Below are 23713 nucleotides of genomic sequence, written 5' to 3'. Positions count from 1 at the left end.
AAGTGCTATCTATGAGACACTGAATTCCTTTCCTATGCGACTCAGCAGCCAGTATGGGGCAGACCCTATATTTAGAAAACTGCTAAAGGTTTGCTGCTGACAGTTGTCCTGCCCCTTAGAGAAGAAGCCGCGGTGAGAGAGGAAGGGTGGCTGATCTCTCGCACTAGCTGTGTCCCCTGTCAGGTTTTCTGCCCCATCCACTGGACTCAGTCGCTGTGCCTCAGATAACGAGTGACCATTCTGCTGTCAGGAGAGCTCAAGACACAGATGGTAAGTGCCATTTCCTCACATCTTTTCTTCCCCTCTCACGGACGCCATGAGCGGCAGCAGCTCGTCAGCCCTTGTTTATGGGACAGGACTACATTCCTGATATCTGAAACCAGCTGCCAAGAGATATCTGAGCCCTCAGGGCTGGAATGGGACAGCCGCTCCCTGAGTGAAAGCCAAGTCACTCTGTCAGGCCTGAGGAACTGGCTGCTGCTTCTCCAAATAATATCAGCCACCCTGCACCCTGGCAGAGGTTGGTATCATGGGCTCACCACAATGGCTCCCTGAGGTGTGTCCTGAGTTTAAAGTTGGTTGGAATTAGGGTTTGGCCTTGATCCTTTGCAGCACAGGTGTAGGAATTAGGGGTGCTACCGCATCCCCTGGCTTGAAGCGGTGTCCACTATATACAAAGTTTATCGATGGGCTCAATGGCTCTCAGCACCATCACTATACAGATTGGTCCAGCACCCCTGCTTTGCAGTGTCTGGTTATGAGAAGGATAGGCGCCACAGGGTATGTCTACACTGCCACCCTAGTTCGAACTAGGGTGGTTAATGTAGGCAACTGAAGTTGCAAATGAAGCCCGGGATTTGAATTTCCCGAGCTTCATTTGCTTCTTGCCGGGTGCCGCCATTTTTAAATCCCCGCTAGTTCAGACTCCGTGCCCACGGCTACACGCGGCACGAAGTAGGTAGTTCGGATTAGGCTCTCTAATCTGAACTACCGTTACTCCTTGTGGAACGAGGTGTACCGGTAGTTCAGAATAGGAAGCCTAATCCGAACTACCTACTCTGTGCCGCGTGTAGCCGCGGGCACAGAGTCTGAACTAGCGGGGATTTTAAAATGGCGGCGCCCAGCAAGATGCAAATGAAGCTCGGGAAATTCAAATCCTGGGCTTCATTTGCAACTTCGGTTTCCTACATTAACCACCCTAGTTCGAACTAGGGTGGTAGTGTAGACATACCCATATTCCCCACCCTCATATTCTTTCAAGTCTCTATGTCCAGCCCCCCCATCCTTCGCTGAATGAGGTTCCTTCTAGAGGAGTAGTCCCCAACTTTTACCTCATGCCCCCCTTACTCCTGTCTCTGTCTCCCCTCCAGTCAGGGGATACAGCTAGGGGTAAGAGTGCTGAGGCTAGGCCCACTATTGGAGGTGGGAGCAGAGCCTCAGCTGCCCAGGCCACAGCTGGGGCACAGGATGCATTTTCCCATGGCTGGGGTTGGCAGCCAGAGCCAGCAGCAGAGCTGGATGGCCCTCCTCTCTCTCCCTCTGTGGGGGCTGGCCCCAATACCAGCTGCTCCCCCGCCCCCAAAGGTTCACACACCCAGTTTGGGGACCTCTGTTCTATTTTCTACTAACAGAGCTGAGCTGTGTCGAAGGAGAAGGAGGTTTTGCACAAGCCATCTTAGGCTTTTCCTCCTTCCTGATCCCTATCCTGGCTTCCTCCTTCTCTGCACAGTTCCAACCCCTAGCCAGCTAAGAAGGTGTTGATGCCATTAGTGTAACAGCGCTCTGCAATGCAAAGTTATCACCACAGAGTGTAGGGGAGCCCTGCCCCGCCTGGGATGCCACTTTTGAGGTACAAAAAAACAGGACATCCGGGACGATCCTGAGCCCATAAAATGGACCACTGGCAGTGTGTGCTGAACATCCTTCCAGATTTCCTGGGACAGGATGATCCTGGGAAAATTTGGACAGGTGGCAAGCAACCAACACCTCACCTGACGGGTTTTCCTGCTTATGCTTCCTTTTTAATTCCCTGTCCCGGTGACCTCCCCACCTCAGGCAGATATCTCCTTAGAGCAGGCCATGGCAAGCAGCAAGGACTCAGACAGCGAGCAAGTGGTACCAGACGAAGAGGACAGACCAGATGTGAAGACAGTGCAGGCTCGCTACCTCCGCAGTCCCTCCCCCAGCCGGTGAGTGTATTTGCTACAGGGGCTGCCATGCCTTCCTGACTGCATGTGACAAATTGCTTCCCCTTCCTCAACAAGCCCACACATAGCCATCCTACGCAGATCAAGAACATTGCCTCAGGCTTCCCTCTCCTCCAAGAAGCAGGAATTTAGAGTGCCAGCATCGCCATCCTGGGGGGCAGATGCAGCTCATGTGTTATTTATGCCATTCATTCACCTTAGAACACACACATACCCAGTTGGAGGAGGCATTATTGCTTTCCCGTTCCTTATACTCTCCCTCCTCCTCGTTAATTTGAAAAATTCAAGATCTGGATTTTAAGGCCCAGGAATGTTGGGCCCAGGCTTTGATTCAGCTCATTATCCATATTTGCAAATCTCATGAGTGAATTTTAACCCCTCAAAGATTGAGGCTGCTTGAATTTGAGTTTTGGATCAGGCGGCTTATCTCTCTCAGGAGGACTGGGGAAAGGCAGGAAGGTGCCACTTACAGGGCAGCAAAAAGTTGTTCTTCTGCCAGTTTTTGAGGTGTTTTTAGTCAAAACAAGTGTGATGAGCTTTATTTTATGTATGTATTTGTTTGTTTGTTTATTGTGCCTAACAAGAATTCCGCCTGGGGCAGGGAGTAATGGAAGAGTCTGCCAAAAAAGAGAGATTTTGGGGCATGGAGTTGTATGCAACTATGAAATAAAATGTTTCCAATAACAGCCTTAACCATAAAACAACAAGCAGTCCTGTGGCATCGTGGAGACTAACACATTTATTAGGTCATGAGCTTTCATGGGTAAAACCCACTTCATCAGATGAGTTGGGTTTGCTACCAACAACATACAGAATGTTGTTTCATTTGACTGGATTCTTTAAAAAAATTACCCTTGCAATTCTCTGGGTCCATATGCAATATAATCATATAGGGGTCTCATCTCTTCACTGTCTTCTAGTCCCCCTCCTCACCGGATCAGCCATTTGTGTAACAGAACCACTTCCCTCAGTGGTCCCCAACCTTTTGGAGCTGCTGGGCGCCCGGGGGCGGGGCTGCCAATGCGCCGTGCACCCGGTGCCGGTGCCCCCCATAGCTGTGTGCCCGGGGCCGGCACTACCCATGCACTGTGCGCCCGGGCGCAGAGCCGCCCATTCGCCACACGCCCCGGGGCGGGGCCGCCCATGCAGTTGGGGCTAGCGCCGCGCATGCGCGACATGCCCGGGACCAGTACCGCGCATGTGCCGTGCGCCCAGGGTGGGGCTGGCTCCGAGCACTTGGCGGGCACATGAAAATGCCCCGGTGGACGCCATGGTGCCCGCGGGCACTGTGTTACAGACCACTTCCAGCTGCCTTCCCTGGATCAAAGCTTGGAAACCACTGGTGCACACATGCACTCTACTGGCATCTGGCCTTGCACCCTTCCTTTCCCCTCAGTAACACTGGTGCTGTTGAAGTGGCAGCAGCAGAGCAAAAATCCCTGCTGCCTGCTAACTGTATCTCAGAGCTACACCAGCTTTCCCTTGAAGTCAGAACTGCTAATAGTAGTCACATAAGAAGGGTGAGCATCCCAGCGTGTTAAATTAAGGCACCAGCAAACCCCTGCAACAGATTCCAGTGAAGTCATTTTATGGTTTTGTTTTGTTGAGATGCATGACAGCATGGAGTAGGCTCAGAGGGCCTCTTTTGGAGGCCTCAGGGTCCTGCCACATCCCCTCCCAGAGTGGAGCAGAAGAGCAGTCCTCCAAGCAGTGTAGAGTTTACATCAGGGGAAGCAGCCAATCAAAGGGGCTGCAGGAGTGGCCAGTCAGGAGGGCTATATCAAAAGGATCAGCAGAGAGGTTGCTGGGACTGATCAAGGGCTGAGCCCAGGGAGGGCTGCAAGAAGACTGGCACTGACCTTGTTACAAGGTGTTTCAGCAGTCAGTTCCTGGCTGGGGCCACCCAGCCACCACTAGCCCTGCTGCTGCTGGGGTTTCCCTAAGTTTTGTGAAGTCTCTTGCAAATCCCTCTTCTGATGTTGTGGGGTTTCCTACCCATATTTGTTTCCACCCCCTCAGTAGCTAACAGGTGCTTCTAAATTCCCTCTCCATAGTTGGTCATCAAGAGCAATGTTCCCTCTAATGTTTTCTGTCCGTTTGTGGAATAAATGTTATGTGCACTGAAGCATGTGCAGATGTGCACCATCAGCAGAAACACATGCTGGTGGCTGTGGGTGCTCCACGAATGAGCTGGGTGTCACTTGAATCTCTCTTGGGTGGCTGCTCAAGCACACAGTTTACAGGAAACACTAATCAAGAGTCTCTCCATAATAACTGTTTGGGGTAGAGATGTTATGTACTTGATGTCAACCTGGAGGGGAATTTGGGGACCAAGAATGTGAAAAACCAGTTCACACAGCCTTCATGGAGGGGAGAGGTTTCTTTCCCACTGCAAACATGTGGTGCAGTTTTGACCTCCCCCCACCTTTTTCCTGCTTCCATCTAGCTGTATCTGCTGAAGTCTGAACCCTTCTGCTCTTTCTGCACTAGCCCATCACTCTGCACAGTCCATCTTGCCTGCCCCAATCTCCCCAGTTGCACCAGGCTTTGTAATATGCTGTCCATCTAACCTCCAGTTGCCAGTTACTACGGAAACCAATTTAATAAATGTAGCTGGCAGCCCCACTCGTATGTGCAGAAGCCTGAGACATCTAGGTCTTCTCATGGAGGGAGAGGAAACAGTCACCAATTCAAGTTAGAGATTGTGTGTGTCTACAGTCTGCTGTCTAATCCCTAGGGACCAGCGTTGGGCACAGGGAAAAGCTCATCTGACATTGTATCTGTGACTTGCTCAGAATGAACTCAGCATGCCTCTGTTTAATATTTTCTTTGTGTATAAATCTATTCCTGGTGAAAGGTGTAGGATTGACAGCCCTGGAGATTGATTCCCTCTTTTCCAATGGAACAAGTACAGCACCGGCAGCAGCAGAGTAAGCTTTCTCTATGGAAGTGACTTCCAGAGATGAGACGGGAACTCGGTGTATATCACCAGTCCTTGACTCCTCTGTTCATACTACCAATCAGGAGCCCAGTTAGCGGCAGTTTCCACTGAGTCTTTTTTGTCTCGTGTGACCACTTGTTCCCGGGAATGGAATCAAGATCCCAAATTTATTTCACGTAGCTACTATAAAACTATAGCACCTTTCAGACATTTTTGTTAAAGGTGTCAATTGAACTGGTAACTTAAAGGTGACCCTTAGATTGGTTGTGTCCTCCATTTTGAGCATGGAGAGTGAAAGCCGTTCAGCCACTCAGACATGTTAGAAATCATGTTGGTGAGAGTGTGGCATGAAATCACTTCTCCCTGGCTGCGTTCTGTGTGAGTTAATCAAGAGCTTCCTTCTAGTATATGTAATGATGAACAAGAAGTGTTTTTCAAATACTGGAAGCTTGCATCTCATGACTCCTTCAGTGATAGAATCGAAGTTGTGCTGATGGTTTTAGTTTACTTTAACTTGAGTAATCGAACAGGCAAGAGAACTTAGCAGGTCAGGATGAAGTCAGGACTTTACAGAGACAAAAACTCCAGAACAAATAATTATGAGAACTTGTTCAAATAAACAGAATTAATTCATTTTGACTGTGTTAACGAACCTTTTGATTCATTTTCCACTGAAAATCAAAAGAGTACATTTTTGGTTTGCAAGAATTTTCACTGTCAACGATTGGGTCACAAATATTCTCCATAAATATGTGGTCACCTGAGAGCCAGATTTCTTAAAGATATTTGGGCTCCAAGTGAGATTTCCCAAAGCAACTGGGTGCCTAAAATTCATCAATTTCAATGGGTGCTAGATACCTAGATGCTTTTGAAAATCCCACTAGACCTGTGGTGTTCAACACACTAGCCACATGTGGCTATTTGTCTGGTTGAATGTGGCTAGTTCACTATAGCAGTAACCACTATAGTGGCTACTGCTTCAGAACTGGCTGGACACCATGGCACTAGGTGCTTAATTAGCTTTGAAAATCTGGTCCTGAGTGTATAAGCAGCAGTCATGAAAGCTGTTGGTGGGGTTGATATTTGTCCAATAAGAGAACAGAAACAATACTATGTGACCAAACGAACAGTGAATGTGAAATTATGATGCAATCATTGTGATGGGTAGTTTGCAAGAGATCCATAAGCTGCCATATGATTACTTAAACCAACCATCAAATAATCTGGAAGAACAAACACGTGACATCTCTAAAAGTCAAAGAGCATTTGCAGACAATCTGTTAACAGAAAAAGGGCCAAAACTTCAGCATAATCTGTTGTGAATGGTTCACCAAACTCTAATCAGAAGCCACACTGGATACAAAAGAGAGCAGCAGACTTGGACTATACATGGCAGGAATAGTACTCAGATACAAGTGATGAGGGCCGTACAAGAACTTGTATGGAATAAAATGGATGTTCATGACTCTCTTTCTATCCATAAGTAGTTCTAGCAGTCTAGCAATGGATGTCCAAGCTATTTAGGATACATTACTCCTGGGAGAATTCTACAAAAAAAAAGTGTCCAATATTTTAAAATTCTGCATATTTTGTCAAAATAACACAATATCAATTTCAGTTATTTTGGTAATTTATTTCAAAATACCTGTCCGCAATTATGTCTGTAACAATGCAGATAAGAAGGATTCAGAAAATGTTTTTTGACAAATAGATTATTTACTAAGCATATAAACACAGAACTCTTGAGTAATACATTCTTGAGTAATAAAACATTTAAACTACAATACAGAACTATATTTCCCTCACCCCTCAAAAGTAGTGCAAAAGTTTGGGGGAGTTAGGGGTAGCGGAGGCGTTGAGGGAGAGGGAATTAATTGCAGGGAAGGAGCATGGGTGTTAACTTTTAAGGTAGTTGGGTAAACTATGAAATAGGGTAACAGGGTGGGATTTTGTTTATTTGTTTTTGGGGGGGGGGTTGTTTTTGTTTGGGGGGGCAGGGTTGCGAGGCAGGGAGAAAGTGTTAAAGAACTTCCCCCATACTGACCCTTAGCATTTCCCATTCAGTCAGGCACATCTGCCCCTGCCCCAATGTGTCCCTGAACCCCCCATGTGGCCTTGCACTCCCATCCACATGTGTCTTTGCACCCCCTTAGAGCCAGCCTCCTCTCACCATCCACCTGCTTTCCTGCAACCCCTTCCCCTGTCCCCATGTGTCTCTCTGCCCCCTTTCAGCTCCTCCCTTTCCCTCATGTGGCCCTGCACCCTCCTCCCCCCGTGGCTTTGTACTTCTACTCCCATTCAGCCCCTGCCCCAGTCTGTCCCCCCCCCCCCCCCCACTGGTCCTTATTCACCCCTGTCTGTAACCCACTTGCCCCCTCCCAGCAGACCCATGTGCCCCACAATGTCTCCTGACCAGGGCTGGCCCACAACATTTTGGCACCTGAGGCGGGGAGCTCAAATAACATCCCCATGCTCCCTTGCTTGGGCCAAAACTTTGAAAGGTCTCAATTTTCTGGGTTCTAGTGGCGCCCGCCCCACAGTCCAGCACCTGAGGCGGCCACTTCAGTTCACCTCATCGTAAGGCCAGCCTTTCTCCTGACTTAGCCTAACAGACACTGTGAAGAAGGCGCTGCAGGCTCTTTCTCTTTCTTATCATAGCTGGAGCTGGCCAGGAATGGCTACTCCGTTTTAGCACTACAGCACCCTCCGGTGGGCAGAAATGTGGAACAACTGAAACTTTCTGGCAGAAGCTTTTTTCTGTGGGAAAAAAATATAAATATGCACAGCACATGAATTATGTGCATGTTCATAAGTGCAAAATTCCCCCCAGAGTAATATATCTATACGGCAAGCAGTAGCCTCCTGCAGCAAGTCTCAGAGCCCAAATCTATAGACTGTAGCTCCTGGGTCTTATTAAAAACAGCTGTGTAGACATTCAGGGTACGTCTAAACTACATGGCTCCGTTGACTTGTAGATTTGTTATTTGTTTAAATAATCGCAGCTTCATTTAAATTTAAATGGCTGCCGCGCTGAGCCGACAAACAGTTGATCAGCTGTTTGTCGGCTCAGCGCGCTAGTCTGGACACTCCCCTGCCGACATGAAAGCCTTTTATCGACCTCCCCGGTAAACCTCATCCTACGAGGCATAACGGGGAGGTCAATAAAGGGCTTTCAGGTCGGTGCAGGAGCTGATCAGCTGTTTGTCGGCTCAGCGCGGCAGCCATTTAAATTTAAATGAAGCCGCGATTATTTAAATCGCGGCTTCATTTCCCTTTGTCGATCAGCCTAATCTACATGGCTCCATCGATGGAGCCATGCAGTTTAGACACACCCTCAGGTTTGAGCTGGAGCTTGGGGTCAGAAGCTATAAGAAAGGGGTGGATTTCAATCTGTAAAGCTGATCTCTAGTTCTTCCTACTACTGTATAACTAATAATAAACAAAAAGTGTTTTCCAAGAAAGAAAGCTGTCTCTGTGGAGGTATCCTTGATTTCTGCTTCACATGAGCAACCCATCTAACAGTCCCATCCCACCTACCTACCTGCAGTTCCTCTTTTGCATGAACTTTCTCCCGGTCTGTTCTTCTGTAGGTTCTATTCACTGTCTGCAGATCCTCATTGCAGGCCTCACTCCTGCCCACTTGCTGCCCCATAGCCCATCATTCCTAGCTCCAAATCCTCACCCACAAGAACCTCCACACAAACACAACTTTTGCAGACATCCTTTGGATGCCACAGATCTCTTCAAAAGGCAGTGTATAGAGGACACTTGTCACACTTTGCATGGGGGTATATCTTTCCCTCCATTCCTCCAAAGGTCCTCTGTCTGCCCTCCCTGCTGCTCTCCTCTGAAATATCTGAGAAGGGCAGCAATATCAGATGTATAGGGCAGAGGAGGAAGTGTTTGTCTAATGCCAATGTCATTGCTTGGCAGGTATTCAGTGGTATCAGACACAGACACAGAAAGCATTTTCATGGAGCCTATCCACCTGTCCTCTGCGGTAGCTGCTAAACAGATAATCAGTGAAGGTAAGAGGGAAAAGGGTAAGAAAGAAAGACTTTGGTTGTATTTGATTAGCCTCTTTCATCTTGGGATCTTAAAGTGCTGAACAAACTTTCATGAAGTCTCATAATTTACATACCATGAGGTAGATAGGTTTTTTCCATTTTACATACTATCACACAGAAATGTTTGGAGACTTGCCTTAAAGTTACACAGTGAGACAGTGGCAGAGTCGTAGAATACAGCTGCCTGCTCTAACCAGGGGCATTGAAATGGAGGAGTAGGGGGCAGGGAGTTATGGCCCCCTCACTTTTAAAAGCAGGACTGTAGCCTCCCATTTTGTACTGTAGGGAAGGGTGAGTAATGGGGGGAGGAGAAAAAAGCAAGCAGGGGGCCAGGTCTCAGGAAGAAGGGGTGGGGAGCTGGGAAGAAGCAGGGAGTGGACCATGGTTTAGGCACTGGAGGCCCCCACAAACACTTTTAGGGAGGTTCTGTCTCTCCTGCCTCTAACCACTGGGAAAGCTGCCTTCCCCCATATGCTTGGGATTAAGATGAGACTGCCCAAACGCTTTTTTCAGTTGTTACTTTAGCCAACATAGATCTACAAGGGATGAAAGGAAAGGTTACTGTGCTCAGTCCCCTATTAATTGTCTTGAAGCTATTGCCTGAGCGCGCACACATGCACAGATTTTAGGCTGGGTGGGTGGACATTGCTGAACAAAAGCAAGATGCCTCAAGGATTGTCTCCAGAGAGAAAGAATAGTGAGTTCTTCACATGCTTTGAGTGACAGTCAGCTCATTCCAGAGCTGAAGACAAAGGAGGTCAAAGTGGATTCAGAATGTCCGGGGATGTTGGAGTCTGCAGAGCAGCTGCTGGTGGAGGACCTGTACAACCGAGTGAAAGAAAAGATCGATGACACCAGCTTGTTCAACACACCGTGCGTGATGGACTTGCAGAGGGCACTTATGAAGGACAGGCTGGAGTCCCCCTGGGATCCTGTGGATGAAGTCTGGCCCAATGTCTTTATAGCAGAAAAGTGAGTATGATCTTTTGTCACTGAGGTTGCACAAAATTCCTAGTGAAGAGTTACTAAAGTCACCTCAGCATAAATATATATTACATGCAGTGCTTTTTTTGTGACGGTACTGCCCGGTACACAATACCGGCACCTTCTGATGCAGTACCAGCACCTCCAGTAAGAGCTCAGCAACTTTTCCCCTGGAGTACCGGCACTTTTTTTTTTTTTTTAACAAAAAAGCACTGATTACATGTAATGCCTTTCAAATGCACAGATCCAAAGACAGTTTACATTTCTTGTGTACAAAAATCTCACTGCACTGCAAAGCAATCACTTCTGTAAAAAACCACAGCTTTTCCACAACACATATTGACACTTCAGAACAGTTTGGGAAAGGAGGTGAAGAATACCGTATCCAATTAAAAGCACCAAGGAAACTGTAAGCAAAATGAACCCTCCTAGACACCAGGACAAACACTTATTCCTTCAAAAAAAATGGGGGGAGAGGGGCGAATCCCATGTAATTTACTGAAAACAAGTGGCCAGGGCTTCTGTTTTATAGCTCTCCCAAAAGACCTTCAGCAGCCTAGTACTGCCTAGCATTGTGCTGAGGGCATTGTTTCAGCACCAACAGGGAAGAGTGCTATGTGATTAATCACCAGTAATGTGTCTGGTAGCATTTGGCTTCTCTTTGAGCATCTCACAAGCATGTACTGAAGGTAAACTGCTAGAAGATGACTTGAGAGAGTGCTATTCTTCTGGGTAATCTTAGGGTGGAGAAAAGAAAGTTACTGTGCCTACAGACACCACAGTCTCCTGGACTGGACATACCTGCAGTGGGTCTTGTCTTCTATTCACCCAAATGAGATCGGAACCCTACACTAAGCTGCTGAGTTGGCTCTGTCTCCTGCTCCCATCTCACTTTTGCCATTGACAGATCCTGACAGCATGTGTTGATTGCTACTCACAGTTCTAAAATCTACATCAGCCATTTGAGAAACAGAAGAGTCAGATGGATGGGTAGAAAGGGTAAACCTACATCTCCGTTTCAGTGTTTATGAAGCAGAGGCAGCCCAACAGATAGAATATTCCTTTAAGCAGAGGTGAGGTTGGGAAGGGTTGCACTGAGTTGGTGACTGATTACTTCTCTGTGGCACAGTTTTGTGCTCGAGAATCTCAGCTTTTATTTAACAATTTCTGGCTCTTATGATTGCAAAGGAAGCTTCAAAATGCAAACAGAGTCTAAGCAATCCCCTGCTAACTCTAACCCTAACCATAGCAATGTACATGTGAATATTGTTAATGTTGTGAATATTATCAATGAAAGCGTCCAAGAAAGGAGAGGGACTATCATATTTTGAAGATTTGAACAGTCTACTGTGAGTGTAATCTTATTTTGAAGTCATGACTGGATGGAGCATGAGACAAGCTTGGGAGAGTATCCTCACATAGTGCTTTTTTCCAATCTGCCTCTGGGCTTAAGGAAAAAGGGGAAGTCCATGCATGGAAGTATTTCTAAGCTGCTGCTAGGTCAATCTAAGTGCACAAATTATACATATTAAAGATCTCATCTTTCAATATCATGCTCATTTTCTTGCCCTTAGATTATTCAGGACTTCAGTACATATCCCTTCCCTGATAACCTGATCCTTTTCTGACCCTCACATGTCACTGGACTGTTACAGATATCGCTCCACAGCATTGATTGGGCTGACAAAGAGTTACATCCAGCTTCGTTGGCCACTCTCCATGCCCCATTGAATTCATTCTCTTCTCTTCTTTTTTCTTTTTGATCAAGCCTCTTACTGACATTTCCTGTTCTAATACCACCTTTGCTGGTTACCTAGACAATGGTCTGGCTCTCTCCAACCTCAGAACAGGCTACAACTTCTAATGTTTATTTTTTTCTCTTCCTTGGAGGAGTGTGGCAGTGAACAAGGGCCGTCTGAAGAGGCTTGGGATCACTCATGTCCTGAATGCAGCTCATGGTACTGGGGTGTATACAGGGCCAGATTTCTACAATGGTTTGAATATCCAGTACCTGGGCATTGAGGTGGATGATTTTCCAGATATGGACATTTCCAAATACTTTCACCAGGCGGCAGAGTTCCTTGATGAAGCACTGTTGACCTACAGAGGTAAGATAAGGAGATTGGCCTAGTTCCTGGACACTTGGAAACCCAGTGATGCAGGAGGCACCATAGAGAATACTTTGGACCAGATTTCTGGTTATCCTTTGGGTTAATTGTGCATGGCAGATGGGAGGATTTCTAGTGAATACCCCAGGCCTAGTTCTGCACTGCCTCTACAGAAAACCCAGGCACAGTGGGCATTCCAAGATGTGAATATGTCAAGAATGGACTGGAGGTGGCAAGGGTGGCTCAGGGATAGGAAGAGAGATAGCTGATGTAGTCCTGCAACCCAGAGATCCCCTGCTGCAAGCCCTGCAACTGAAACTGCTGATCCCATGGCCAAGTGTTGGAGCTGACGAATATGCTTCTTTCAGCCTTTAGCAAGTGCTACTATTGCAATAATATCCAGTTGTTGGTCAAGGCTATCCCTCACATTCACTAGGTTATCTATATTGTACAGAACAATAGGGACCACTGTGCTATTGAAAGAGAAAAGAGGTGATGTGTTTCTGGGTGGTTATAGCAAAATCCTGCTTGCTCTTTTGGACCTAAATTCTATGGCGACACACCATGCTCTGGTTATTTCTAGGGAACTCTAGTACAGCACATCAGAAATTCTGCAGCAGTATCAGCTAAAATAAAAAATAGAGCTCTAAATTGAACTAAACATGAAAGTGAATATTAAATTCAGTCTTTGGTATCAATCGTGTTATTTATTTTCATATTAAATTCACTTAATTTTATTCTGCCCTTACATTTTGAATGCGCTGCTAATTTTTGTGTTGACAACATAACTGCATTGCAAAAGTTCTCAGTAGGAAAAGCTGATTAGCTAATAGGAGGCAGCTGGGCCTCCTGGCGTGCAGGAATTTGTGAGAGGCAGTTTGGGATTATAGAGGATGTTGAATGTTTCTGGTAAAATATCAATAGTGAAATAACTGACACTTTAGATTTGCTTTGTTGGATTTCAGAGTGAATAGCACATTGATGATGTACATGGGATAAATGGGAGAAGTACAAATATCTGAGACATATTGTTTCGGGTTGTCTTTGGATTCAGGCAGACACCAGTGCATCAGTAATGCTTCTGTCCTGTTCAGAAGGGGATTTGATTTCATTCTCTTATTTTGGTAACTGTATGAGCTAGAAAAGTAATTTAAAGAGAAATAAATCTTCCATTTTGGAGCACTTTCAGTAACAGGTAGGCTCTGTGGCAAATGCCATGGAACACAGAATATATGGTGCCTTTATTATAACATGTCTTTGATGGTATTATAAGGTAGTGGAGCAGCTGCGTCAGGTTATCAGATTGCGAGGTCAGCTATACCCATCCGCCACCCGGCTATTTTACTCCAAAGACCCAATATGACTCTGCATGCGCATCAGTTTTGACCTATAGCAGACTCTAGATTTAAGTTCACTTGAACAGGGCAGATTTGAGTCCTGGCAAAAATGCAATTAATAATTTTATGTATCAAAGGCTCTAAAAGTGTTTTACAGACATTAACTAATTAACTAATTTCTCCTTCTAATGGCCTTTATGATCCTAGCCATGAATATTCATTCTCATTTGGGAGACTGAAACTTGGTGCAGGTAAGTGAGCTTAAACAAGGTCACACAACACGTCAAGAGTATTGTAAGGCTCAGATCACTGACGTAGTAAAGGGCTTTGAGATTCTTTGATTAAATCCACTGTATGAGTACAAACTATTAATACAATTTCTGTAGTTAGCTTAATTTAAAATGTGTCTATCCATAGCTCTTGACACATGTGCACTTACTTGATATTATTTTGTCTCAACTTTTAATTAAGATAAATCAGAAAATAAAACAAAGAAAAATACTTAACTTCGGTCTAATCTAAATCTCAGTGAAATCAAACATCCATTGACAACAATGGACTTTGGATCGGGCCTTATGGGATAATTGCTGATTAACCTTTGTAGGTTGTTGAAAGTGTCTGACACTTTTATATTTCATACCTGTAGGTAAAATCCTGGTAAACAGTGAAATGGGAATCAGTCGCTCGGCTGTGCTGGTGGCTGCTTACCTGATGATCTTTCACCACATGACCATCTTAGAAGCCCTGATGACTATAAGGAAGAAGCGTGCCATTTACCCCAATGATGGCTTTGTGAAACAGCTCAGGGAGCTCAATGAGAAGCTGCTGGAGGAACGAGAGGAGGAAGATGCTGGGGGTGATGATGACACAGCCAGCCAGAGTTCTGTCATTGAAGCAGGGACCCAGTCCTTGCTGTCTGGAGTGGAGGTCTCTGAGAGTGTTATGGGAGCCAAAGTGCACTCGATCACGGTGGAAGAAGAGGATACCACCAGCATTCTGGGAAGTGTTATGAGTTCTTCATCCATGGGAAAATCTAGCTTGGTTTCCAAGCAGCCTACTCTCATCAGTGAGGAGGAGGAGGAACAACTGTATGAGGAATGGAGACAGAAGCAAGGCCTGCCTGCAAGGGAACCACCAAATCAAGATGTGGAAAACATACCTCCAAAACTTCCAGATCAGAGAGGGGAAGAATCTGAGGAGAATGTGCAACAGATGATCCGAGAGTGGCAGAGTCGAAATGCAAAATATGAAAAAGAAGGTTATTGGCTATCCAGGGAGGAGGATGGAGCCTCTAACAAGGGAGAAATGCCGTACCCTTCAAGTGAATTGGGTGACACAGAGAGCGTGAGCAGCCTTGATATCCGAATCTTGAAGCAACAACTGGAAGCCAGCAGCATCAACAGGTTGAGGAGGGGTCGCACAGACTCTATGTCTACGGAAAGCACCTGGGATATGTGGAACCAGAGACTGCTGGAGATTGAGAAGGAAGCTGCTCACAGATACCGTTCTGGGAATAAAAGTGACAATGACAACCCAGAACCAGGACCAGAAAGAACGGGCAGAGATGTGGATGAGGAGAGTGTTATCTCAGACACCAGCTCCTTTTATAACTTCTGCAAAAAGAACAAAGACAAACTGACCCCTCTTGAAAGGTGGAAGATCAAGAGAATCCAGTTTGGCTTTCACAAGAAGGATGTAGACTCTTCTGTTCTTCCCAAGATGGAAGAGGGAAGCCAACTAGGTGAGGAGGCAGCAGTCGCAGAAGAAGAGAGGGATCCATCGGATGTTAGCCTGACAGCTTATCAGGCCTGGAAAATAAAACACCAGAAGAGGGTGGGCAGTGAGAACAAGGACGATATTGTGGAGTTTGCCAAGGGTGAAGATTCTGCTTCAGCCAAAAGGAAGCAGAGGAGAGTGGAGCTACTTGAACATTCAAAAAAGATCCTGGAAGAAAGCCAGTCCCTATGTGGCTGGGAGACAGAGAGCGCAATGAGTGGGAGTATCCCACTGTCATCTCTTTGGCTCTCAGCACCTTCCATAAATGGTGTTGAGGATTCAGCTTCTTTGCTGAGCATGCAGAGCAACCATTCATCTTTATCTCAGAACAAAAGCAGAGCTGGGGCTATGCAACCCCAAATGCCAGCCACACCTCTCCCCAACATCTCAGTTGGTCCAAATGCTGTGATATCCATGGCCAGCATTCAGAACTGGATTGCCAATGTGGTTAGTGAAACTATTGCTCAGAAACAAAATGAGATAATGATGTTGTCCCGTCCGCCCTCCTCCTTGGCCTCCAGTGTGAAGTCAGGTGACCTTGGCAGATGCCTTGATGATGACAAGGCCTCCCTTTACAGTGCACAGAGTGGCTTGTCTCTAGCAAGCTCTCTGCGCTGCCCGAGGGACGTGAATGGTGTTGACACCCAGTCTGTTCTGTCTTCCAGTGCCTCAGTAAGTGAGAGGACAAGGGGATCTAGCTCTAGCCTGAGGGTGACTCAAACAAGCAAGCCACTGTACAGCCTCTTTGCAGATGACATTGACCTGAAAAAACTCAGCCGGAAGGAGAAGGAGATGCAAATGGAGATGAGAGGGAAAATGTCAGATTATCAAATTGAAAAGCTTGTCAGAGACAACAAGCGTAGCACTTTATTTAAGAAGAAGAAGGCCAAAGGAGAAGATGAAGAAGAGAAAGTCGAAGATGACAGAGTGAACACAATAGGTGGCATCCGGTACCCCTTCCAAACAGATCCTGACAAAACTGATACAGCTGACATCCGGTACCCCTTCCAAACAGATCCTGACAAAACTGATACAGCTTCTTCTTACTCGGATCAGTTTGCAAATACTGGTGCCATGAATTCAGAGGTGGAGACCAATATTAATAAGTGGCTCAGTGGCCTGAAAGAAGAAGGAAATACATCATATCATGACCATGCTGAAAAGGCTAAAGAGAAGTACAATAGATCATCCACTCTCAGAGAGATGAATTCTGAAGCATCCAGGTATAGCTTCTCCAGATCCCAAAGTGAAGAGGTGGACAGTTCTTCCTATCTGTCCAAAGGTGATTCACTGAGAACAACATCAAGATTTTCCTCTGCCTCTTCAAAGGAGGATAAGGAGATGTACAAGTTCACACGAATGAAAGCCAGAGAGACAATTTCTAGGGAAGAAAGCCCAGAGCCATCCTATGACTGTGAATCCCCTGGATCATCAACGCAGAGTCGAGTCAGATCCCGTCATTTGGAAAAATCTGAAGAGGAGTCTAGTTCCAACATGTCAGAATTTGGAGCAAAGAGAAAGTTTATTCAGAGTTTTTCAAAGTCTGAAGAGGATGGAGACAGAAAAGAGAAGGTGGAAGAAAGTGAAGAGAGGTTTGCATCAAAGCAATTTTCACGGTACAGACGAAGCACCCACAAGGAAGAAGAAGAAGAAATGGATGATGATGCCATTATTGCTGCCTGGAGAAGCCGACAAGAAGAAACTAAGGCAAAGCTCCGGCGAAGAAGAGAGGAATGACTGAAGACAAAGTCATAAAGACTCCATGAGGACTGAAGTGTTCGGCCCAGCAGGAGTCCCAGACACAAATGTCTCATCTGAATAACTCATCATTATATTTAAGATCATCCTTCATGATTTTCAGGGCACTACGGATGTCCTGCAGAAACTTTCTTAACCTTAATTACCAGAATAGGTCGAGGAAGGTTACCAAGAAGGCTAAGCATTTGAAGTGGTTTTGGTTTGTCAAAAAGAAGACGCTTGTGCTAAATCATTAGCGTAGGTGTGAACAAATCTTTAGGAGACATTTGTATCTGGAGAATATCTTAGTAACAATAGCAGGTAAAGCTATTCTGCCCTCTGGAACAGTACCCACCAGTCAAGAGTTTGGTCACATCTTGTTTTGATTATTTCACTTTTCAGCAGTCATTAAAGAGTCACTCTAGCATTATTTCTAGCTTTATTTTTATTATAAATGGGGGAATGGCAAACCAACAACCTTCTCTAGAAGCTTGGCAGTGTGTTTTTGTGTCATCAGCACTGCCTTTTTCCCATTTAGAAAATGTTGAGGGTTCTTTTTATTTTTAAGTACATTACTCCTTTTTTTATTAAGCACAAGCTAATGTGGCTTTGTTATGTGTTCTTCAGCAGTGTCATGAATGTCAACAACAGAATTTGCTCCACTGAGTAGCTGCAGCAGAACAAAATATCCATTAAATGTAACTGTTGTGGTGATTTATATTTTAGGGGGTCTTAATTTATTTGCTATCAGTTGGTTGAGATTAGGGGGAAGGAAGCTACTTTGAAATTCAAGGGAAGCTCCCTACCGAATATAGCATAAGGCCAAACTCTGAAATGACATATGGCAATGTCGGACCCTTTTTAAAATGACCATATCCAGGGTGGTAGATCTTGGCATATGTGTATAATAGAGCAAGGCCTGCCAACCAGAGGGAGGGGGAGTTTTGAAAGGGGCCCTGGGCTCCCCACTGCCACCTCTGCTGCAAGAACAGTGGCGACCAGAGCCCTGTGGTGCATTACACAGCATGATTCGGGAGAGCAGTGCAACGTTCCCTGAGCAGTGCTGAGGGCTGGCTGTCCCAGGCCCGCCCCTTCTGGGAGCATAGAACCAGCCCCCCTCAGGGACCTTGAGCTTGCCCAGGGACCCAGCAAGTCTGTTGGCTAACATAAACTATATAAAAACTTCAGAGGGGTAGCAGAGTTAGTCTGTAACAGGAAAAACTTAAAAAGTCTAGTAGCACCTTATAGACTAACAAAACATGTATGGTATCATGAGCTTTTGTGGTGTTACCAGCAAAGGCGCTCTAGTAAACCAATTTAGACTGGGCTTGCTGACTAGGTGGTAAATGCCTTTGTCCCAGAAGGCGATCTGGCCTGGAACCCACTGTATCTATCACCTGCGGATCTCTCAGATGTTAATAAACACAGACTCTGATCATTATGTTTGAAAAATGCAAAACTGTATTGAATACAACAGGTAATAAACACAACACTAAATCAATGACCAACCCCTCACCCTCAGAAAATAAAAGAGGACAGGAATGATATAATTGATGTTATACTCAGTCTGTCAGAGGCAGCTGATATTCAGGACCTACAACCCTTTAACTAAGGTAGCTGTCAGGGGAAGAGCACTGAGGTGTCCTTGGTGAAGTAGAGACGTTTGATGATGTTAGCCTCTGCTTGCATGGCTGACAGATGCGCAGTTTGTGAGATGTAACCGAAGAGCGATGTTAAACACCAGGAGGGCCTTCACCACAGCTGATGCCGGAGGCTCTATGCGGTCCCGATGATGTAGGATCGGATATCAAGTAGCTAGGGCTCACGATACTGGGCTTTCGCCACAGAGTGGGCCGAAGCACCCTGAGGGCGGCAGGAGTAGAACCAGACAGGTTAGACTGGGCCTTCACCATGGTCTCCTCTGTGACATGACGACTCCTTCTCCAGGTGTAGTGAGAAACTGCCGACCAGATCTCCTCAGACTTCTAGGTTTTATAGAATCCAAGGCGGGAAACTCCAATGGTCTTGAGTGCAAAGCAGGGCGTGGTGCTGTGTGCAAACACATGGTGCTGGGTGCAGACAACTGGTGCAGTGTGCATGGACACGTGCCATGTGCAGAGGGTGTTTTGGTGGCAAAAAGTCCTCACAGTCTGTTGGGTTCCATTTTAAAGTCCCATCATGCACCACAACTCCATTTTGGATTGTTCTTTTAGATTCAGTCTCCATTTTGTTTCAGTGCATTTCTGTTAACATTAAATTCCTACTAACAGTGGGCACAACCCACTTCTTCATAGTAACAATAATGCTTCCTCCTTGTTAGACGTTTAATACGCTGATGTATGTGTCTGTGTAGTACTATTTCCCTTGACTAGATAGAATTAGGCCCTGTCCAATATGATTGTGTCTCCTCTAGTGGCCTGAGGTCTATAAAAGGAAAAAATACTCAATACTGCTGACTGCCTGGTAGTCTTAATAATGGATATTCTGATCTCATTCAAAAGGTAGAGGTCTGTTCTGGAGGAAAAGTTCTGAGTTCAATTTGACATTGCATGTATGAAGTAAAGCTGGTACCAGTCCATTATGTCTGCAGTCCTATTGTGTCTTTTTTATTATTTTTCAGCATTTTTGTCTTAAATAAAAGGGTGTTAACTCATGCCAAACTCTGGTAATAAACGAATAGGTGACTAATACATGGTGGAATGCAACATGCAAAGACTACGTACAGTACAAAGAGAAAATTTTATGTTTCTGTTAAATGATAGCTCTGTGGTAGTTTCACATTTATTTTCAAGAGATGGCAGTTTTAATTGGTCCAGAGGTTAAAGTCAGCATGTTCCATGTTCATTTACTTCAGAGACTCTGGTTCTAGTCCCTGCCATGGTCTGCTGAATCCTATGAAGTTCCATGTGACAAGACAGCTTGTCTAGACACCACTATAGGATAGATTGTATATCATTGTAAGTCTCTGACACATCCAGAGACTGACTATTTGGCTGAATAATATAATACACGTTACCAGCCAATTTGCCATTTCTCCCTCAAATCTTACCTTAAAATATCTTTGGTCAGCTTTCCATCACTGATGTCCACACTGGAATTATCTGCTCCCTCTTCTATTAAGATTATATTTTGAAACACCAGACACTTCCATAACTCCATTCCTGGAACTAAATACAAGCAGAAATCCAGGCAAAGACCTGTCATTGTTGTAATATTCTTCCCCCAAGAATAGCTTTTTTTGTCTGTGTCTTTTCATCTCATCTCCCTTTCTCTATGATATTGAGGGTAGATATTGTTATGATTTTTATCACTTCTCAGAATAGTAACTCTCTAATATGGATTGTAAGTTCCACAGGGCATGAACTTTATTGTCCTATTTCTCTGGGTGGTGCCATGCACATCAGCAGTGCTATCAAAATAATAATTAATGATAAAATGTATCTGTCTTTTTTATATTCAGTGGAAATGTAGAACCATTTCAATCAACCATCCCTCATTGATTGTACTTCTGGGTCTGTTGGATGTAAGGATCCTTATTTCTGACATCCACGACAAGGTTAACCAGTAGGGGGGTCAGTGCTCCAAATGAAAGGGATTCTCGGAATCAGATGATTAAATAATAACAGAAGGAGAGAAATATGAAAAGGAACACATTTTACTTATTTTGTTTCTTCACAATAAATTCAGATTACATTTTTCATTTAAACTGGATCCCAAGGCTGTCACAGAATTAAATTATTCAGGACAGAGGATAGTGTATGATCATATAACAAGCCTGAAATGCTCCACCCTATTAGCAAGTTTTGACCCTTCTGGGAAAGAATTAAGTGGGTTTTGCTGACTCATTGAGGTAGGTGGCTTATTACTGCTCTTGTATAAAAGGGAAATGGAAATAGCTGTCTGGGGAGAAACATTCTAGGTTGTGGGCTGAAGAGTCACGAGGGAGAAACCTGAAAAACAGCTGAACTTTGTTTTCTTATTGCTGCTATCTTTGTTAATAAATTCAAACCCCCAAAGCAGGAAGGGGGTGATTTTGGACTCTACACATTCTATGCACTGTGTTTGAGAGCAGGTTGGGAAAGGCTCCAGCTCACAGGTATAAATTACATGAACAGTGACATAAAGACCTTGCATGGTGAAAATATTAAAGCATTCCGTCATAAGGCCAATAACCAAGAGGGAGAGAAATGAAGAGTCTGGAAGAAGGATAGAAAAGTCAGGTTTTAAGATGAGAATTTAAACAGACATGAAAAAGAGAGATACACCAGACCTCTGCAGTTGGTATAAAAGCAACCAGAGTTTGAGAGGAGGCGGAGAGGTGGCTTGCCTCCCGTGGGGGGAGGGAGGGCAGAGTCCCAGTACAAGGGACAGGGCTGTGGGTGGGGCCGAGGGCTTGCCTCCCCCAATCCTACCTTCATCGACCACCCATGCCCAGAGCAGCCAGCAGCAGCTAACCGCAGTGGAGAAAGAGCTGCCATGCTTGGTCACAACACAGTGCTGATGGGGAGCTGACCTCTTCATAACTGATGGAGAATGTGGGCATCCCTCCCACCCCTGAAGAGCAGGAAGGACTGACTGACCCTGACAGTCAAACACCCTTGACCTAGAGATCTGGGATGTTAGATAAGACAACATGAACTTAAAGTGTCGTCTTGAATGGATGACCAAGAACTAGAAGCAGTAAAAGTAACAACTCATGCAGCAAAAGGCTGCCCAGGAGCAACAGCCAGTCAGGGATTTAGAGGCACAATAGCAAGAACAGCAATAAAAACTGATCCAATAGACAGTGGTCTTGATGCAGCCCAAAGTATGTCTGGGGCTTCTCTTCCAGGAGCTATAGGCCCGGGACCGGTAACCCCACCTGTGCTAGCGGAACTCACAAAAAATGGGCCTTAAGAACAACCTGGAGGCCTTCATGATAACATCTAAGAAAGTGGTGACAGCAGCCCAGTGGCCACCTGACCAGTGGGATACTCTGTTGACATCTTTCCTGATGGGGGACCAACACAGACGCCATGTCAGGGCCTGAATAGGACTATGCTTAGGTGAAATTGGCTTTTCTTGACTAACCTGACATCACAAAGGTGCCCTTCCAACAGAGGTTCTGTGGAGAGAAATAACCCTCGTGTGGGTGTCCAGAAATTAAGAGGCCTATGCTAGAGGTGGTTAATGCTGGAGACTTAGGTGAGTTGACTTAACTGAGCTCATTGTGGTGGAGCAATTTGCCCACATACTTCTAGATGGTTGTAGAAACTGGGTACTCAAACACTGGCCAGAGTCCCCAGGTGACACAGTCTAGCTGATGGAGACTGATTAGCAGTGGAGATAGCTCTGACTATGTCACACAAGAACTGGCTGAGGGCAAAGTGGCCCCTTAATTCAATGGCGAGCCCACCAGGAGAAGCAGCAATCAGACAGGGTGGTCTAAGAAGTGCCAGCCTATGAAGGGACCAGCAAACTGCTATGCCCTGAACTGGGCTATCATGGGAAATCTCAGTATCTTGATATGCTTTAAAGAAGGGCCTCGTCCAGCTCCTCATGGCCAAATCCAGACCCTCAAAGCATGCCCACATCCAGTCATAAAAAAGTAAGTCCAAAGGTTTTCGAGCTTCCCAGGTTACTACTGCTGATTTGTGCTAGGGTTTTTGTTGGCAGCAGCCTTCTCACAGACCTCATTAAGGACAGTGGCCCCAAAAGGTGTATGGGTCCCAGACCTGAGAAAAGGCCTTTAAGAAGGTGAAAGGCTGCTTGTGTAAAGAGATTGTCCTGCTCATTCCTGAATTCTCAAAGGAGTTCATTTTACAAACCAGTTCATTTTACAAACTGGTGCCTCAGAGGTGGGACTAGTTACATTACTGTCCCAGGAGACAAATGGAACGGAATACCCTATACTCTATTTAGCTTCAAACTGTTCCATTCAGAGCAGCTCTATTCTGTGATAGAAAAGAAAGGTCTCAGTGAAATGGACCCTTCACTTGCTTTGATATTACCACCCTGCAAATCCTTCAAGCTCATCACCAATAATGTTCCCTTGATGTGCTAAATGCCATGAAGGACACAACTCCCTGGCTTATGTACTGATAACTGTTTCCCCAGGCTACCATATTCAATATAGAGTAGGAAAAGCTCACTAAAATCCTGAGGGTTTTTTTGTTTGTTTTTTGTTTTCTCCCCAGTGAATGAGGGGAATAACCCAAGGGTCCCAGTTCTCCAGATGCCATCTGTAGGGCGGTGTGATTGTGCTGGGGTTTACAAACCCACACTGAACAAAAAGGGGATTAAAGGAGGTGTTTGGGCTCAGTCTGCTCCACCCATCACACCTGCAAGACATGCACAGGCTGGAAGAGGAGTGAAAAGAGAAGCAGAACTGATTTGTGGGCAGATATGGGAAGAAAATGAGACCTTTAGCCCTCAGTTCCAGAGGAAAGGGCTGAGGGAAAACAGAATCTTTTTTCACAACTACCTGAGGTAAGGGAGGGCCTGATCCTGATCCCTCCCTCTCTTGTTAACAGTTTGCTTGTGTTAATTCCGCTTACTTTTTGTTTCTGGACCAACC

The 23713-nt window shown here is 45.5% G+C and overlaps 1 protein-coding gene and 1 long non-coding RNA gene across 7 annotated transcripts in view; one reads left to right on the top strand and one right to left on the bottom strand.

Moving 5' to 3' along the window:
• The first annotated feature begins 101 nt into the window (after window positions 1–101).
• On the top strand, window positions 102–17875 carry STYXL2 (serine/threonine/tyrosine interacting like 2). 2 transcript variants are annotated; one of them, XM_006124225.4, is made up of 6 exons: window positions 102–270; window positions 2072–2189; window positions 9082–9176; window positions 9956–10187; window positions 12090–12307; window positions 14291–17875. In XM_006124225.4, the coding sequence occupies exons 2-6, from the start codon at window positions 2080–2082 to the stop codon at window positions 17155–17157; spliced, it is 3522 nt and encodes a 1173-aa protein (XP_006124287.2). In that variant the 5' UTR covers window positions 102–270; window positions 2072–2079; the 3' UTR covers window positions 17158–17875. The 2 variants fall into 2 exon arrangements, with proteins under 2 accessions (XP_006124287.2, XP_006124286.2); XM_006124224.4 differs by having other exon boundaries at window positions 2056–2189.
• Window positions 6561–23713, bottom strand: part of LOC112545991 (uncharacterized) — a 40704-nt gene continuing 23551 nt past the window's right edge. For 3 of the 5 annotated variants that reach the window (XR_012897682.1, XR_012897678.1, XR_012897679.1), the window contains 2 exons: window positions 20207–20324; window positions 6561–6695 (listed from right to left, as the gene is read on the bottom strand). This is a non-coding gene — a long non-coding RNA (uncharacterized LOC112545991). Of the gene's footprint in view, window positions 6696–19457; window positions 19582–19953; window positions 20091–20206; window positions 20325–23713 lie in introns of those variants that run through there. The other 2 variants (XR_012897680.1, XR_012897681.1) reach the window with 2 other exon arrangements.

The sequence above is a fragment of the Pelodiscus sinensis genome, chromosome 1 (assembly GCF_049634645.1).
Source record: "Pelodiscus sinensis isolate JC-2024 chromosome 1, ASM4963464v1, whole genome shotgun sequence".
In the NCBI taxonomy this organism is placed as follows: Eukaryota; Metazoa; Chordata; order Testudines; family Trionychidae; genus Pelodiscus; species Pelodiscus sinensis.
This window is presented reverse-complemented; position numbering and strand designations above follow the sequence as displayed.

What these genes read in the sequence shown, in the direction of transcription:
- STYXL2 (XM_006124224.4), top strand. An exon ending in TAAACAGATAATCAGTGAAG is followed by an intron (nt 9,177 to 9,955) that starts GTAAGAGGGAAA and finishes AGCTCATTCCAG; the next exon opens with AGCTGAAGACAAAGGAGGTC. An exon ending in AATGTCTTTATAGCAGAAAA is followed by an intron (nt 10,188 to 12,089) that starts GTGAGTATGATC and finishes TCTTCCTTGGAG; the next exon opens with GAGTGTGGCAGTGAACAAGG.